Source organism: Syngnathus acus, chromosome 3 (genome assembly GCF_901709675.1).
Source record: "Syngnathus acus chromosome 3, fSynAcu1.2, whole genome shotgun sequence".
NCBI lineage: Eukaryota > Metazoa > Chordata > Actinopteri > Syngnathiformes > Syngnathidae > Syngnathus > Syngnathus acus.
The window spans coordinates 6,881,949-6,900,632 of NC_051089.1; the positions used below are offsets into that span (position 1 = coordinate 6,881,949).

The window sequence follows — 18,684 nt, forward strand, 5'->3', positions numbered from 1 at the left end:
CATTGGAAAATTGAACAGCATTTAACCCTAAGGTGGTTATGTCCGAGCTAATAATCGTCTGCTTAAAATCCCTTTGGCTTTACAGCGTTTACCGTGTCACGGCTTGACATTTGGCACTTTTAAGACCGAGATGATTATCTCAAATGGTAATGTGTGGAAGAAAAAAAAATGCGTGTATTTTTGGAATCATTTTATTATAATAAATATACCCGATTTATGTACATTATCTGACACAGATGGCTCTTTGTACAAAACCTCTATTCATTTATATATATATATATATATATACACGTACACATGTCGCAATACATACTGTACATTCAACCCTGAAAAGTAGCACGAGCTTAACAGTGAACTGGTGCATTATTTAAAGACTGTGGTGGTCTTGTAAAGGTCCACAAAAAAAACCTCTCTGATAACATAGCATTGTGATTTAATGTGCAATCGGATGCGGACAACCTTTGACAACGACATTATGGAACAGAACCCATTAAATCACACCCAGCCTGTGAAAAGCTAACTTTTGCCTTTCATGCTTTTGCCCCTGGTCAGTTGGCTACATTTGCTCTAAACAAGTCTATGTAAAGCATACTTAGTAGTCAGGCTACGTGAGCTCTCCCGCTAATCCACTTGGATTATGTGTCGCTGATGGCCAGATACTGCCTTAGCAATTGAACACATTTATGAAGACAGACTGGCGAGAAAGGCAAAGAACACACAATGCGCTATACGCAACCTCATATTTAAAACTGCTACCATTCCACCACTGAGAAAGAACCCATCCAATTTTTCTTCTGTACCACAAATCGTAAAAGCCTTAAATTGGTTGAAAAAAAGATCTCCAATGGTGCATAGCGTAGTGTCGTGTGTGAGGTATGTCGTACAAATCATGCCTGTCAGTGTCTAATGTTTGGACTATCAGTTTGTTGTGTGTCTGATGTCCCGCCATGATGTTCCTTGTGATTGTGTAGCAAAGCCCAACTGACCCACAAGGACAATAAATTTTAACTTCTATACACTATTCTTTTTTTTTTTTTTCTCCATTCTATCGTCTTTCCCAAATGTCAAACAACCTCTTGGACCCTAAAAACAGGCCCACTTTACCACCAATTGTGCCTGATGGGCAGTCTTTTTTTATTTTTTTTTTAATCTAGTGCAAATACATTGACAATTCAAATAACTTACTGTCTGTTGCAAGTCCAGTTTTTCTTGCAAGACCCCAAAAAAGTGCTGCTTTTTGGATGCACTCTCTTCCCTCCAGTGATGATCAGGGGCAAAAGGAGCAATGCCCTACAAGGTCCAGCAGATGGCCTGTCGTGTATATTTAACACGCAATAATGATCCAATAGCAAAATTGTCCATTAAAAATTCCTTATTCGACTGTATGGGAAATGATTTCCACAGTGTGTCTGTTTGTCACAAGGATATCTAGGACACGAATTTATTTGTATTGACCTAAGGGGCATAAATGATTGTGCCCCATAATTTCTACTTAGCAACAAGTAGCTGTGATGAGGCAAATAAATCTGCACAATTCTGTTGGCAATGCTTTAAAGGCGAATAGGGGCCACATTGGGAAAAAAATAAACCACAAATAGAGTTGTAATCAAGAGATTACAATACAATTACTATGAGAATATCGTAAAACGTTTTATTTTCATTGTGGCCCTATATCATCTCCAACATTCCTGATTGTGCAAGATGAATCACAAATTATGGTTTTGTGCAATTTGGGAGATAATTTGAACATCATGACAGTAAGAGATGCTGCTGTACTGTAGTTAAGTGCCCCACTGTGCACCACTGCACCAAAGGGCTGAAGCCCCCCACCCCCCTCCAGGGACGGGCTGTTCTTCAGGACATGTTGATGACCAGATAGCCAAGCACCACCGCCACGGTCACGATGACAAAGAAAACGAACACAGCGCAGATGGACGCGAAGCCCGTGTCGCCGCCACCTCCCCCCTCCTCATCCTTGGGTTCCTCCTCGCAGATGGAGATGACACCCACAGAGGAATTTCCCACACTCATGTTGGACTTCAGCTCGGCGCCCGCCTCCTGCTTGGCTTCCACGGCCCACGGTGCCACCTGCACCTTCATCTCCATCTCCTCCATCATCTGGCTCACCTGGCCGATCTCAGCCTGCAAGTCCCGCAAGTCGGCCGTGTCGATGTTGCTGTCCGCTTCGTACTTCATGTTCTGCACGCTCATGGCGCGTGCCGCCACTGTGCTGGTGCTGCCCGTCATGCCCGTCTGGATCAGGTGCCTGGTGGGCACCTTGAGCGGGAAGTCCTGGCCTATCTCCAGGGAGCGCTTCATGTCCACCTCCAGTAGATCCATGCTGCTGGAGAAGAGCACCCATAGCCGCTCGTACTCGGCGCGGTCCTCCTTGCTGATGCTCTTGTCTTTAAGCAGAGAAGTCAGCTTAGTCCGGTTGGCCACGGCCAGCTCCTGCGCCTTTTTGCGGGTCCGCTTCAGCTCCTCGCGCAAGTTTTGCGAGTCCGACGTGCTGCCCAGAGCCACGACCAGGTGTCTGTAGCACGCCGTCACTTTATTCAGGGCATCCAGCATAGTTTTACACTCCTCTTTGCCCATGGCTGCTCACCGACGCGCTCTCTCCTCCTGTTCCTCCACAGAAATATGACAAACAAGAGAGAAATGGCGATCTGCGTGGATCACCTCTCTCCTATGCGAGTGCACATTCCTTTCTATCCTGCATGCCGCTTCTTCTCCAGGAGGCTTACGCGCCCTTAAATGGGATTTAGCTTTCCCCCCTCGCTCCTTTACGCACGGATGCGCAATAATCCCGCAATGTGTTTCTTAAAAATATCCACACTTAGCTACAGGTGGCAAAAATAAGGGGCGCCCAAAAAATCAAGTCGGTATATTCTAAGGTAACGTCGGAGAGAGTCATTCGGCGTTAAAGAGGGAAGACAGCGTCCACTCGACATGGAGACGTTCGCCGTTTGATTCCGTGTCTATTTTGGTGTCGGAAAGCGCAATGGATGATGTTTAAATGCCACTAAGCGCCTTCTGTGGTCACGTGTGCGCGCGGAAAGCGATGTCCACCGTGACGGGGTGCAAAGGAGGAGGGGGAAGAGTGCGAGCGAGCTCGTTGATTGGCTCGCCAGGGTGCTCATCACGTGAGGGACGCACGCAGGCGTCATTGGGTTAGGCCAGTACAGTACCGGAGATTCCATCAGCGTGACTTGTCGGCTTCAGCGGCTTGGATGGCCGCTTTGTGCGGTTTTTTTTAGTCACTGCAACAATCGGAGTTGGCCAAAGTACGCACACACTGTAGCGTAAAAACGGACTCTGGTGATCGGAAGTAAATCAGTGGTGAGGTTAGCTCATTTCAATTGTGACTTTATTTGAAACATGTTTCATTTAAGGTCAAAATTGAATTTTAAATTATTTTTTTTAGAGATTATGCTTTAGTTAATTCGACAATGTGATAGAAAGGGAAAAACAAATATGTCTATCGGTTTTTTATTTAGTTTTTCCTTGCCCTCTTGGGAGCTTAAGATCAGGGGATGCTTTGAGAATAATTGTCAATTTGTTTTGTATATGTGAAGCCCTTTGAGACTGCTTGTGATTTAGGGCTATATAAATAAACTTGACTTGACTATTATAAGGACAAGTTCGTTGTTGTAGTTTTTTTTCTAAATACATATTTTTTTCTAATAAATTACTGGATATAATCGCCAGCCATAAAAAAAAAAAATAATAATAATTCCATGTCTTATCCCAGCTGTTCTTGGGTGAGGTACATCCTGAACTGATTGCCACTCACAGAGCACATATAGACACATTTTAATTCATCTAATATTCATGCCTTTGAAATTTGGAAGGTTGTCCCAGTCAGTATTTGGAGAAAACCCATGCAGTCTGACATGCATGACTCCATGCCCGAGGTTTCAACTGTGCCCTTTTTGCGCACACTTTACTCCTCCAGCTAGCGCGAGCCGCATGCCCACACAGTTGCCAGCGGAGGAGTTGGGTTGTTGCACTGCTTAGATGATGTGTTGTTTACCTGCACGGGCCCCGCTGTGTTGAGAGGTGGCAAAGGCACAACTTGGCGTCTTTGCCCTGTTTGCTCTTTTTGAATTATTGAAGCGGATGGTGCCTAATGATCTAGTGACAGCGGTGTAACGCTAATGGACTTGAGCACACACACAGAGAGAGGGGAAGTGAAGGAAGCTCAGGTTGTTGTCCGTGTCGTATATCGCCGGCTTGTGAATAATGCAGTGGTTTTATTTGGATTGATGTTTCTGACATATTTTTTAAACGATAAATACTCTACACAATCCGTTAAAATCTGATACAAGAGATTTTTCAGAGTCTGCATTACAAAGATTAGAATCCCCAGTATTGATTGATAAATAAGTCAAGGTACTGTGGTATACTATAATTTTTTTTTAATTCAACTACAAAAATAAATCAAAATTTTCTCCATATTCAAATTTATTGCAGTGTAATAATAGAGCTGGGGAGTCAATTCTTGGATCCCACTGCCAAAGTTTATATTAGTTATACTAGGATTTTTTATTCTGGTCAGTTTTTACTTACAGTTTGTATGAATTAGTTTTTATCATGTGTGTGTTTTTGGGTGGGGGGGTATTTATTTTTTATTATGAGTCTTAGAATTTGTTTTAATTTTTTGCTATATGGAGTCTTTGTCAAGTGTAAGATAAAAAAGGTCGCTGTTGTGTAAAAGTAAACTACACCCTTCTTTTATTCCGACATACAAGCGATACCAAAATAAATGCCTTTCAAATTACCCTGCAAGCTCCTCGACTGGATGATATTAATTAAAAAAGACTAAAACGAATGACATTTTCATTATAATTGGAGTTAGTTTTATAAACACAACATTGTTTCAATTAGTCTTCATTTTTTAAGCAGTGTAGCTTTTAATTTTTTTCATTTTCACTGCCTATAATAATCTTGCTTCTAACACCAAAGTCAATCTTTGTCTCTATTATTACAAAAAACACCGTGATTATTTTGTGTAAAAGTAATCATGTCTCCTACTGTCAATCTAATTGGAGTATTATTATCTGTTGCCGCAGTTCTTGTACAGCTCACCGTCTAATGAGTGTAATTCTGACTGCGTCTGAGATGTTTTTGCTTCTGACTCAACAAATACCTGCGTCCAATTTTTTGGGGTTGTTCTTTCAGTTTGGATTGTGGCAGCTGCAATCCTTTCAATGTGTCTCCATAGCAACCTGTAACCTCTTGCTGGGGTGCCTTCGGTTATTTTTCCCAAGGTAATCAACGCATCAGCACGATAGATGTTCTATTGAAAGGAACGTTTTTCAAGCGAGCGGGGCGCCTTCATACGATATTATTCCAATGTTTTGTGCATTCCGATCCTAATGCCCAACCCGAAACCAATTGTCGGCACTGATAAAATGACAAGGCGTTTTAGACTGAAGAGTGTGGGGGATGAGTCAGATGCAGCCGGGTCGATGGCTCTCAGACTGATCGCATCAGTGTGATTTCCTGCACGGAGGAGGCTCCTTAAAGTACCCTCAGGAAAGGCTCGACGGCAAGGCTTTCGATTGTAATGCAAGAGGTCAAATGCCTGCGGTGTAATAGCGTGAACATCCTGATAGTTTTCCGAAATATTCAGACCCGAATTAAAGCGGTAATGTCTTCCCCAGGCTACACTCTATTGTCGTGGTGTCTTAAAATAGACACATTAAAAATGTCTGGCTTGTCGTAACCTTCAAGTCTAACAGCGTCATCGTAAGCAAACAGAGAGCACAAAAATGTGACTCATTGCAGTTTATGAACTGCTCACGACACATTGAAAGTAATATTTGAAATTCTTGAGTGACTCAACTTTTGAGGCAGACAGCAATCTACATAAAATGTCGCCCCATGCTGTGTCACAAGAGACATGTTTCCCGTCAGGAGCAGCGTGATTGTAAGGTCATCTGCATTTGTCACAGGGCGGATACAACCTGTCCTCTGGGGACACGAGAGTGATCACTCACATAAGAACCCCCACATTGTCTTCTTCGCAGCAGCTCCTTGTGAGACACACACACACACACACACACACACACACACACACACACACATGGCATTACAGACCACACACACCAACAAGATATCCAAATGTCCTCCATGTCCAAATTTTGTAAACACGCATTGCGTGATTTTTTTTTTTTTTTAAAGCATATTTGAGCAGCACTTTTAATGGCAATGATATCAACATTTGTGTTTGCTGTGTATCATGTCTTCCCATCTTGTCTGTGACCTTTCAAAATGGCACCAGATTTGTTTAAGCATGTAAAAAAACATCAACTCCAAAGCTCGCCGCATTTTAAAACTAATTGGGATGTCAGTGTTTGTTTACTCAATTTGGCTGAGACGTTTTTCATTTATTTTTTCATGATAATTTATAAAGCTTGTTTGACCTGAAATAAATATGAAAATGGAGGAAATAATAACCAAAGCCACAACCACTCAAGAGTGTAAAATGAACTTTTACATCCTGACACTGATGCCGTAAATGATGACTGTAATCCAGATTAGCGGGTAAAGATTTTGAGATTATCAATATAATGCGCACTAATGCATCTTCTGATGTCAACCCTCGCGGTCTTCCTTATCGGGCATTTAAGCATGGCAACTTTCCATGAAATGTGCTGGTCAAAAAAGGATAGCACCGATCAGGACGTGACACAAATCAAGTTTCCATGAAGGATCTAATCCACCCATAAAGAAACAAAGCCTGTAGCGCCCATCTTGGCAAGACTTTATGACTGCGGGCATGCGGCCTTGTGATTCTCGGAACTGAGTTTAGAATGTCCCATAGTAACTAAAGCTGTTTTTAACCGTACCAATCTCTGGAATTCAAAGCATTTGACATTTTGTATTCAAACAAAAAAAATGGCGTGGCACCAAACACTTACACATTCCCCAAAAAATTGTGTTTAATTAACTACACACAAATAAAAAAAACGTTTTTTTTTTTTTTTACATTGTGGCTTCTGGGTGTAAAAACAAGTGTCCCAGTTTTTAAAGTTGGATTATTCCTGTGCAACCAAATTAGTCGAAACAAAGTAGGATTTAACAGATTAGGATCTAGATTGTTTATGTGGTTTTGGAGCTCTTTGGTTAAATAGAGACAGATATCTGAGGACCTCAGATGGAGACTATTTGTGGTCGACCATACGAGGAAGATTCAGGCTGGCTGGTGCAGCGGTTATGGAGAAAGAGCAAGTCTGTCTTTGTTGAATTATTGATGGAAGGAGCTCTTCGTCTGTGTGGTCGCTTCCACGGTGCAGTAGCAAAGAGCGGCTTGAATTGTGAGCCACATCTCAACCTTGAGAAGGATTTCTCCTTGTTTGATGACACACACGCTCTCACACACACAGACATGCTCTCGCAAATGGATTCACATCTCTCTCTCAGCTCTGAAGCGCAAGCAACGCTGACCTTAAAAGCCCTCGTATGATGTTAGAACTTTGTTTTTGATTGAGGCATGAGGTGTAAATACGGCCAAGTATACTTTGTGGACAAAAGTATTAGAACAGGATCTGGAAAACATAACATCTAGTTTAGATCAACAATTTCCATCCATCCAAAATTGCGTTACCTGCGCCAATAATTAGACACTGTTTAGTCTCTCACATTTTTGTCAATCATTGCATCGAAAAATATTTCTTAACTTACTATGGCCACAGGAGGACTAGCATGGCCTAGAAATAGATTGCCCATCCCTAGATATATAAACCAAACCTGATCGATTAATTAGCCGATTAAAATGTGCACCCATCGTGTTTAAATCCATCCAAAATTTGTTCTAATCTATTTCGAAGAATGAAAAAACTCTTCAGAGTGAAACATGGTAACCCAGCACCCTTTCCATGCTACATCAAATTGAGCCAGAAAGATCCGTGGCATCTGCTAGGTCAAGGCTTACCATTAATCTTATCACTACAAGGTAAACTTTAGAAAAGTCAAGGAAGGTTTATCATCATTGTCAGACTTGGAGAGGAAACTAAAGTTTATTATATTATTGTGATGGGTTGATAATTGGGCCTTTTTACAATGAGGATTTTCTTATATATTTTTTTTTTTCAAGAATTACATGGCAGACCGGAATAATACCTGATGTAGTAGAGACTTACCTTTTCATTTCTGCATTAAGTCCTTTGGCAGGCTGTCAAAGCACATTGACTTCAACAACATGACTGCACTATACTTAATAAAAGCACAGCACTACTGGGCTGTATTCTTCTGAGTTTATTGTGCTTTCACCAACAGTTTTTTTACATCCAAACATGTGGTGAGGGAGGGATGATGGCATTGAGGGCTAAAAGGTCTTTGGGCCTTTGCACTGTTTGCCCCCTGCACTTTTAGCAAAGCAAGGAGATTGAGTAAGTCAGGAAATCCCCTCTAAAAGGCTTCTAGCTTGGATTTGTACTGGCTAGCCGAAGGTGGATGCGGCATGGATAAGCCTGTGATAAGTCAGAGGTTGCGACATTGTGGTATGGGGCTATGTTGTCCTTCTTGCCGCTTCCCGTGCCCCAGGGAGGAAATACTAATAAATGGATGATGTGTAAATATTCACAGTCGTGCTTGTCTGACTGGAGGGAGGCTCTTTGGAATTTCATTTTGGATGGATGGACGGACAGATAGATAGGCACCAAAGAGCCTTCATTTCACCTCTTCTCACAACATTTGTTTCTTTTTTTACCGCAGCAGATGTGATGCCTGGTCCAAAATCTGTTTTGGGCACAGTGACAGTTTAAAAATTCACGAAGACAAGCCTCCTTTCCCTCGTTTATTTTTCAACAGATATTCCCTCAAGTTGCATGCCTATTTTAATTGCAACAAGGATAGTATTAATAACAATGCATTGCACATTGTGCCCAAACATAATCAATATACAGGGGTTCTATTCTACGCCACTGTATAATATTACACACTTTAAAACACACATTAATAGGTCAGTATAATACAAAAAAATAAAAATGACTTCTTGCATGAGATAAAGAATACCTGCTCTTGAGTATCGATATATATTAGCTGACTACATGTGTTTCTATGGTGTTTTGCATTGTTTGTTATCATCAAGCTAAAATGACTTATCTAAAGCAAAACAATGTGATTGCTTTGAAGACACATTGGCTGATTGTTTTACGCTTAGTTTGATCATCAATGCTTACACTCTCATTCCCCAAATGTGTTCGCTGTTCACGCTCTCTGATGATGTAACTCTTGTCCCTGTTTTTTTTTTTCATTATTGCAGCAACATGCACGCCGACAAGGGGAGCATGTCACACTACTCCGTTCCCCACTTCCACTTTGTGTTCACGTCATTACACTCCAAAAGCCAGAATGTCAACAAAAGTGTGCGCCAAAATAGCAAAGCACAAAGCCCCACGAGAGTGATTTCATTTGTTACACAAGCACTTAGCATTTATTATTTAATCACACGCAAGGCCTCTGATTGCATGGAGATGTGGAATCAAAATGTGTTGCTTTCTGCTGACTCTAATAGTTTTGCTACACCAGCCACAGTTATTATAACCATTTGCACAATCCCATGACATTCAATATAAGATTTTTTTTTTTTACAAATTTAACAATGTGTATATCATAAGTAGTGTAGGCATACACATCTGCAAACTCCACCCACAATAATCCATATAGTTAAATTACTGACTGTGTCAGGCATGACTGAATTTAATTGCCCCAAAATGTTTTCATCTTTATTTTATTTTTAGTGTAGGTTAAACATGTGGATGAAGAATGTAAATCGATGAAGAACGGTTTTGATTTGTGTGTTGCGTCTGGGTGTGAAAGGGTGATTCAGGGACTAAATCAGTCCAGACATGAGGTGATGGATGCTGGAAAGTTCATTTATAGTAGCCTGTCAGTTCTCCTTTGATTTGCCAGTCTGATGCTCATTTAGCAGAGAGAGGCGGAGAGAGAGAGAGAGAGGGGGGGGGGGGATGTGTTAGTTCTGGAAATGGAAAGGGCTTCAGTCCACTGATTCAGCCTTTAATCTGCTTTAGAGGATTGCTGTGGTATTTCTCTGTGCCTCTCTCTAAAACTAGAGAGCTGATACAGAGTGAAGTTGCGGGTCGCCCCTGCGCAGCAGCAGACAGGCCTGGGGGGGCGGGGGGGTGCAAGCTGCTTGTCTTGTTTGGCCTTATAGTAATCCACTCCTGGGAAACACGTGATGACGGAGGGTGCTGCCAGGAAGGTCCTGCTGCTCCCTGCCGGGGAAGTGCAGCTGCAGGGCATCTCTTTCCATGACCCATCATGCTTCAGGTCAATATTGTTGCCTCACCGACTGGACCGGTTGTCAGAACGGGGTGGAGGATGGCACATTAACTGTCGTTAATGCACTCCACCCTTCATTTAGATGACTTTTATGGGTCTAATTTTGTTATGAGCTACAAGTACTGACATGTAATAGCAATGCCAGGAAAGATCGGTTATCATTGTTCAAATGATTCATTATGTACTTGGCCTGAACTAATTGTGGTCATTTTGCAAATCCTCAGTGTGATCTAAAATTATTATATCAGATCTCACTAGAATGAAAGGGGAATACGTACATATAATTCTACTCAATCAAGGTTTTAAAGTCTAAGAGTTATGAGAATAAAGATAAATATTAATATATGGCAGAGAAGAAAACTTGCAATCTTACAAGGATAAAGTTGTATTGTTGTGAGTAAAGGTTATAATAGTAATTACTGTATTACATTTTAATTCATAATCATAATTCATAATCTTACTCATTGTAACATCAGTTAATATTCCCCCCTGACAACTTGTTTTATGATTGGGCGTGTCAAACTCTTTGACAGATCAATATCGCTCTCTATCGGAGATATATCAGTTGCAACTTTATCGCACCCCACAGGGTGGCGCTGTCGAGCCAAACATCGTATTCGTCCTTTCAGCCATTGGCGGAGAGGAACCGAATCCCGGAAGCTCCGACAATGGTTGATGGGATGTGTTACTACCCCTTCCGCGGCTCTGGTAGTCGTTCCCCAGCTGTAGTCCGCTCATTGTGAAGCCCTCAAAATGAATTTAGAAGACGTCCACGAACGACTATGTCAGAAATCTTGAGGTACGTCGCCGAAAAAATGTCTGATATTCGTACTCTTCGCGCGCATGCCGCGGTAGCGAAGCTAACAAGGCAGCTGGCTAGTTAGCTAGCGAAATGTAGCCACCTGCCTGATAGCAGGAATGTCAAGCTACTATTATATTCACGGCAGATGTTTGTTTACGTTCTGGACCTTGTCATTTAGACAAGTAGGAAAACTCAGCTGTGAAGCACCGTGGGTTGTTGAATATTTGTCTTAGTATCATTAAGATGTTCAGACAAGAAGGGAAATGAGAAGATGATTTACTCGCTGGTCGATGAGGGGAGGGGCAGCAATCTCAGTCTTGCTTTGCTGTAGTGCTGTCGAAGCTATCATGTTGTGTGGGCGTCCAAATTGTAAAGTCGGAAGTTGGTCAGTGTCAAAACAGTTAGTCATCGTCGGTGTGGAAAAAAATGTGATTGACGTGAAGTGAGTGTTGAACAATATTGGTATGCTCTACATCCAAGGTTAACTAAAGTTTCCGTGTTTATATCTTCCAGGTGTCTCCTTTTCCATCTTCATGCCTACACACACCTTCCAAACCACATGCTGATCCTGAAGTCATGCATCAAAGCATGTCAAGTTAAGGATTGAACATACTAGGTATTCATTTTTGGCATTTCTAGTCACTATGTTGTCATCCGCCAAAGCTTGACGAGTGGCATTCCTTGCGTTTGGCAGCTAAGCAGGAGGAGCCTGAATGACACAATGTTTCCCCTGCATGTCATTCATTCATTCATTCGTTCATTCATTCATTTTGATGTACTTACTGTATCCTATTCTGGGTCAAAGAGTCGTGATAAATGTTGTTGTTGACTTTAGTGAATAAGAGGCCTTGCCTATTTCAGGACTGACACAGAGAGACAAATGACTCACATTCACTGCCATCAGCCATTTGGCGTCTTTTATTAACCAGATACACGGTGGAACTTTACAGGTTAAACGCAAACCATTCTGGATGCTGCTTCAATCAATTTAATAATGGAACTGTTGGGACGACAAAAGTTGTGCTTTTGCGTTAAGGCTGATGTTGCTGTAGGGTTGCAATGATGAATCGAATAACTGGAATGGCTAGAAGTCAAAATTTGGGGGATTTTATTTGCGTGACAGTGAAGCGAAGTGGAGTTATGCGCTCTAGTTTTACTTGTACAGTTTTGGGCTGTGTGGAATTGATTCATCGACTTAAAGGTATTTGTGTTGAAATTGCACTAAGTGGAGTTGTTTCTTTAGAATGTGTTTTTGAAGCTTTAGTTGATTCATGACGGGATATCGAAAGGTAATTTGTTTGCACCATTATTTTGCGCTACACGGATACTCAGTGAGATGAAGTCTCCCAACGTCTTCTTTGTCGTTTTGCTAGAGACTTTCGTTGTGTTTAGTGGACAGCTGGAGGACCAACTGCTATTACTTTAATGGAAACCCCCCCCCCCCTCGTCTTATTGACCACTGGAAGAATCAATACTCCATGAAGTAGCGGAGAGTATCCTGCCCCTTCTTAACACTACTACTTTCTCTTGTGCAATGATAAAACATTAACATTGTGCTCCAACACCTTCACATGAACGCTGTTTGGTCACGTGTATTACAGCTTTGACAACCTAACTCTTGATTTCTTCAGACTTCAAAACAAAATGTCCCATTGAGGGCAATTCTATTTAGAATAATTAGCTGAATGATTCCACTGTCTCCATCGTAAACCTTGCCTCGACCTGTCATTTATAAACTTAAAATTCAAATTTTAATGCTTGGTAAAGTTCAGTGGTGTCTCGAACCAAAAAGATGAAAATTGTGTGGGCGTCCCAATATTTATGGAGCTAATTGTACAGTCTGCACCCGTCACTCTCATCGAAAGACTTTGTAGCTTCTACTGTGCTGTATCGAATCTCTTTTTTCCCAGCATCACGGTCAGTGATTGGAAGCATATCAGATTCAAGTGGGCATTTTAGGGAAAGAAGCTGTGTTGATATTGATATAAGGTGAAAGCAAAGGAGGGCTTAAAAGCGCCCTGTAGCTGTAACCTAATCAACGCTTTGAGAAATTGGGAAAGGACAGATGAAGGTATTTTGCCGCTCTGCAGGTTGACTACTAAATTGGTCAGAAAAGGCTTCGGGTTGTTTGCTCTGCCATTGTTGTTTGCTTCGTCGGCTTTGTCTCGGCGAGTGAGTCTCGGCGAAGCTGTTAGACGGCAGACAGTAACAAGGGTCATTAGAGCCTCGTGCACTTTTGCTGCAGTAACACTTACAAAGAGGAACAAGGGTTTATATTGAAGCTGCCAACGCTGTTTGTGGAGTTAGACCTCAGTGTTCCTTTGCAACTCGACATTTCTTTTTTTATTCATACAAGAGAAAACCTTTGGTTTCTCTCTGTCCCCTGCACAAACAGCCACAATCCCCTCGGGTGGCTTTGGAGAATTGGCTGTGACAGATGAGTCGACGGGCAATGGTAACAATCGGTCCACATTTTGTCTGAGCGAGGCCAGCCTTGAGTGATGAATCCCCAAACGCGTGTTGAAGCGTCGTCATCATCAATCATTGGACCTGAGAATGACTGCCTAGCCAAAGAAGACTTTTTATTTTTCAAATTCATTGGTACATTGACAGAGGTCTCTCCGCTCCCACCCACGCACCTTCCCTCACACATTGTTACAGGGTAGCCAAACAAACAGGACCTGAGCATCATCGTTGTGTGCTTTCCATATGACTAAAAGGGAGCCTAGTGGGAGGAAAGCACGGTCAGGCGTACCAAACATTTCCACAGATACCATTGGTGCCCATTTGGGCAGAGGATTGGGGGTCATTTGAAGTTAAACAGCGACTAAACGGTTGCTTATTTGATCATTAAAATAGTTGACGGTTAAATTGATCATCGATTGTTTATTATGTTTGAGGTCAAAAATGTTTGCATTTTTATGTTCTATGAATTGATTGCAGTTTGTTGTCCTCCACAGGCAGGATGCACTCTTCCAACCACCGACTTCGAGATATGGAGCAGCACCACCCGTTGCTGTCAGCGGGTAGCGACGTGGAGTCAGGCGGCCTGGCGGCCGGAGTGATGGTCGGCGGCGCCCATGCCGACCACACGGCCGGGAACCGCACGCTGTGGTTCATCCAGGACAGCTGCGGTATGGTGTGCGCCAGCATGACTTGGTTCCTGGTGCTGTATGCCGAATTTGTCGTCAACTTTGTCATGCTGCTACCCGCCAAGAACTTCTGGTACTCTTTGCTGAACGGCGCCACTTTCAACGCTCTCGCCGTGCTCGCTCTGGCTTCCCACCTGCGTACCATGTTGTCCGATCCGGTAAGTGGAAGTGCACTCGTTCAGACGCATTTTGTAAATAACGTGTGCTATTCAGGTTTGTGTTCTGGCCGCTGATTCTTTAGGGCGCAGTTCCGAAAGGCAACGCAACCAAGGAGTATATGGAGAGCTTGCAGCTGAAGCCCGGTGAGGTCATCTACAAGTGCCCAAAGTGCTGCAGTATCAAGCCCGAGAGAGCGCACCACTGCAGGTCCGTCTCGTCAAACGATTAAATGGTACATCAGCGTCTCGGCATGGCTCATAAATATTTTCTATCTTTTCCCGCTTGCAGTATTTGTAAAAGATGCATCCGAAAGATGGATCATCACTGTCCCTGGGTCAATAACTGTGTGGGAGAAAAGAATCAGAGATTCTTTGTCCTTTTCACTGTAAGTGCACCCGTCCTCTCAGAGGAGTCCACTCAACCACAATGAATGACAAATGTACAAGTTCAAATTGATAAAATAATAAACTGGTTTCTTTCTCCACAGATGTACATAGCATTGATTTCCGCTCATGCGCTTGGCCTCAGTGGTATGCACTTTTTCACGTGCATTAAAGTGCAGTGGAGCGGTAAGTACTTCATCACACTGGGGGGGGGGTGACATTCTTACACAATGTCAGCAGAAACGGACCCAATACAAAACAATATTACATGAATATTGTATTACATTACATTACATCTGTTGACATTGTGCAAATGGCGCCACTATCTTTGGAGGAAAACTATGAACAAGCGCTGAGTAAGTGACTTTTGTCGGGAACATAACGCTCTTTTTGTGTCATCTGTCGCAGAGTGCAGCGAATTCTCTCCCGGGGTCTCCGTGCTACTACTGATATTCCTTTGTCTTGAAGCCATCCTCTTCCTCACTTTCACTGCTGTCATGTTCGGTACGCAGCTCCACTCCATCTGCAACGACGAGACGGTCAGTACCCATCGTGTGATAAGTTAAGCCTCGTTTCCAACCGCGATGGATATTTCGTTTTGGAGCGCCAAGCATTATTTTGCCCCTCTCTGCAGTAGGGAGGCTTTGCTTGTGTCGCTTGGTCATGTTAGAATGGAATGAAAAGAAACGAAAAGCATTCAACTCACAGATAATGCTGTTTGAAATCCAACAGCACCTTCCTTGCCATTTTAAATTGAATTCCAATTCACAGCGTTGGCATGGAAACCAGATAAGGCTACTGAACTGCACTGGTTGATGGAAACCTGGCTGTAGATTGACATTTACTTTAAATGATGATGGAGAAAAATTTGATCAGCTTCTTTTGTCGCGCGGGTGTATCTTGGAATATGATTTTGTAGAAAAGTTCATTTCAGCAGTCCAATTCAAAGAGTCAAACTCGTTGATCAATGTTCTGATTTCTTGTAAGATAAATAAAATGAGAAATTCACTTTCACTCAGTCAAGATGAGCACTCCATTTCTTTAACAATCAATTCCATGCAGTCAACCAAATGCCTAACAATTGTAATGCCCAACTCTAGTTATCATTGAGTGACTTTCCAAGTAGCATTTGCTTCATAAAGCTTGCGTGGGCGTCTTGCAGGAGATTGAACGTCTTAAAAACGAGAAGCCCACCTGGGAGCGTCGCACCAGATGGGACGGAATGAAAGCCGTGTTCGGCGGTCCGCCCTCCCTGCTGTGGTGCAACCCGTTCACGGGACTGCGTCTGCGTCGCCTGAAGCACTTGACCCAAGCTCGCCGACCCGGGTCCGAGTTTTCCGTCTGAGGACACGGAGCGCCTGTAATGAGACTCTAAAGAAGGTGACGGGATGGACGCGAGTTCACCTGGGGCTGGCCTTCCTGCGTGGTGCTCTGGTGGGACTGCAGGACGTCCGCCACCTCCACTGCCTGTCCATACTCACTCCCAACATCAACTGGAAGATTTTTTGCTTTGTGTGGTGACGCATGCACTGTATAACTCTTGGTGAGACTTTTATTCCTTTTGGGACCATCAACTCCTGCTCTCGTGGCGCACACGGCTTTGTGTTTCTGTTCCTTTTTTGTTTTTGCCATCCTGATGAGATTCCAAATAAATATTTGACATTGGGGGCGAGCGGCATTGTTGCAGAGCTTAATGGAAGAGCCACACAAAAGACACGCGCTACTCGCACGACACTTGAGCGGGTCTCGCGCGCCAGACGAGTGGAAGTGTGCTGCTTTGATTTGCATGTGTGCAATCAGCCTCAGCCGCTCCAGACTGATGAGGCTTTTTTATTGTCTGCAAAAGGAGGACCAGATTGTCCATAACAAGCCTTCCCCAGGGATGAATGGCTTTTTGCCATGTTTTGTTCTGCCTCATTATTATTTATCTGGATTGTTGCTTGAGCCAGTAGATAATGTGTTTTTTTTATGAATATGACTCACCCAAAACAGTTTTTGGGAAGTCAAGTTTCATCTTACCTAAACTGGTTTGACAAAAGGCCCAGAGAATCAGCATCCCAAACTGCTGTCAAAGTGGCTCCATCTTGTGGAAACCAGAATGCTCGTGTGTGTGCAGAAGAGCTGACAGCATTTCAGAAAGCCTTGCAAGCCTTCTGCAACAGCAAATTTTTGGAGCCCGGTGGCTTCGCATTGTATCATGCGGTGTGATGACGAGGACCCACAAGCACAGAGTGTCGTTGGCAAGGGCCGATCTGTCAAATTGCAAAACTGCTTCTGCTTAGCACGTTCAACGACTCGCCTCTACCATTAGTATCAGGCCTGAAAACAAGCAAATATTTTCCGGTGTTTTTAGAACACTTAATGCACAATGTCATCCTGTGAGGTGAATTTATATACATGAATGATGGTTTCCCCTCATGTTATTTGTCTTTCCATTAACTAATACTTTTTCGCACTGGATAAATATGGCTTGAGTTCAGATTTTAAAGTGTTCCCTTTTGTGGTTGGCAGGGGAAGGTGTCTTTCTTCCTTGCTGTTTACACTACAAATGGTTTGCTACATGGAAGCTATGTGACGAATGTAAAAACACTGGCACACAGAACAAACTTATCAGGGGAGTTTTATTCACACAGACCTCATTTCTCTTGCTCTCCAAGCAACCATTTTGTTCTGATTTGATGCTGTCATATCTTTTAACTCTAAATGTTTTGCAGTTATCTCTTAAAAGTATCAGCCCCAAGGTGGTGTAGCGTAAATGGGAATGAAGGCCAGCTGAGCATGAGTCAAGTCTAAGCCCATATGATCTGTCCCACCATTCAAATCTGACAACAAATATAATCTCGGAGGAATTGTTATAAAGAAAAAACCCTGAAAACATTCAGTTCATTAATGCGCATAATGCAGGACTGGAATAAGATTTTCCCTCAAAATCAAACAATTGTTACAGAGGTGGTTGTGGGAAAAGCAGTATGTTGTCTATTTTATATGAGCTTGTCAAGTAGTTGATGATTGAGTAGTTTTGGCTGAGAATAATCATGTATACAGTAGGACAGTGCCGTGTATGTTGATGATGTAAATTATATTGTCATCTTAAAACAATGGAATAAGTCATTTTGAACCCTACCCCCTCCCAAACAAAAGACTTCTCTTTTTTTTGCCTTAAACATCTCTGCTAAAACCAGCTACATCCTTTGTGTGTGTAAACAGAATAGTCAATTCTACCCTGAAATGAAATTATAAAAAGTGTTTTAAGTTTTTTTATGTTGCTGGAAAAAAAATACATGCCATTATTTTGGGAAGGTGATGAAACAATGGAAGCCTTTACAGGTTTGGCGTAATCCACATGGTGTTATTATCACCATTATTATTATTGCTGGTAGTATTTTTAATTTCTACATTACACTACAGTGGCATCACTGGATTGTTTCACTCGGACACGATGCCGAATGAAATTTATTTCCCCATTCTTTTGAGAATGTGCCCTTAAGATCAAGTCCTTCGGCATTTATGAGCGTAAAGGTTTCTATGATCATGGTATAAATTGAATGTTCTGAGGTTGCTTTTTTTGTTTTCTTTTTAATTCAATATATCTGCCAATCTTATGTCATGTTCAATGTCCTTTTAAATAAACATTTAAATAAGGATGCCCATTTATGTCTAAGTTTTTCCATGTTTCATGATAGAGGTTAAGAGTAAATCAGGGATTTTATGATATTCCTGGCAAAAAAATCCCAAACACAAACGCCATACCTCGACTAGCCAAAAGTAAACACGTCAACGCCAGAACTCGACACACGAATGACGTAACCAGTCGTTCGCTGGCTGACGAGCTTCTCCGAGCCAATGGGGGGCGCTCCAATAAATCGTATGTCCTTAA

General features: G+C 42.5%; 2 protein-coding genes across 2 annotated transcripts; one reads left to right on the forward strand and one right to left on the reverse strand.

Annotated features, from left to right (window-relative positions):
• Nucleotides 1–1,137: 1,137 nt before the first annotated feature.
• Nucleotides 1,138–3,289, reverse strand: LOC119120752 (regulator of G-protein signaling 9-binding protein). The gene has a single exon (XM_037247941.1). It carries the CDS (start codon nt 2,593–2,595, stop codon nt 1,855–1,857), a length of 741 nt encoding a protein of 246 aa, XP_037103836.1. The 5' UTR covers nt 2,596–3,289; the 3' UTR covers nt 1,138–1,854.
• Nucleotides 3,290–10,959: 7,670 nt separating this feature from the next.
• Nucleotides 10,960–18,455, forward strand: zdhhc7 (zinc finger DHHC-type palmitoyltransferase 7). The gene is made up of 8 exons (XM_037247728.1): nt 10,960–11,110; nt 11,627–11,729; nt 14,074–14,423; nt 14,507–14,631; nt 14,713–14,809; nt 14,912–14,993; nt 15,216–15,346; nt 15,970–18,455. The coding sequence occupies exons 3-8, from the start codon at nt 14,079–14,081 to the stop codon at nt 16,150–16,152; spliced, it is 963 nt and encodes a 320-aa protein (XP_037103623.1). The 5' UTR covers nt 10,960–11,110; nt 11,627–11,729; nt 14,074–14,078; the 3' UTR covers nt 16,153–18,455.
• The last annotated feature ends 229 nt before the right edge of the window (nt 18,456–18,684 follow it).

What these genes read in the sequence shown, in the direction of transcription:
- LOC119120752 (XM_037247941.1), bottom strand. Translation starts at nt 2,595, where the DNA reads ATGGGCAAAGAGGAGTGTAAAACTATGCTGGATGCCCTGAATAAAGTG.
- zdhhc7 (XM_037247728.1), top strand. Translation starts at nt 14,079, where the DNA reads ATGCACTCTTCCAACCACCGACTTCGAGATATGGAGCAGCACCACCCG. An exon ending in GATTCTTTGTCCTTTTCACT is followed by an intron (nt 14,810 to 14,911) that starts GTAAGTGCACCC and finishes CTTTCTCCACAG; the next exon opens with ATGTACATAGCATTGATTTC. An exon ending in CCATCTGCAACGACGAGACG is followed by an intron (nt 15,347 to 15,969) that starts GTCAGTACCCAT and finishes GGCGTCTTGCAG; the next exon opens with GAGATTGAACGTCTTAAAAA.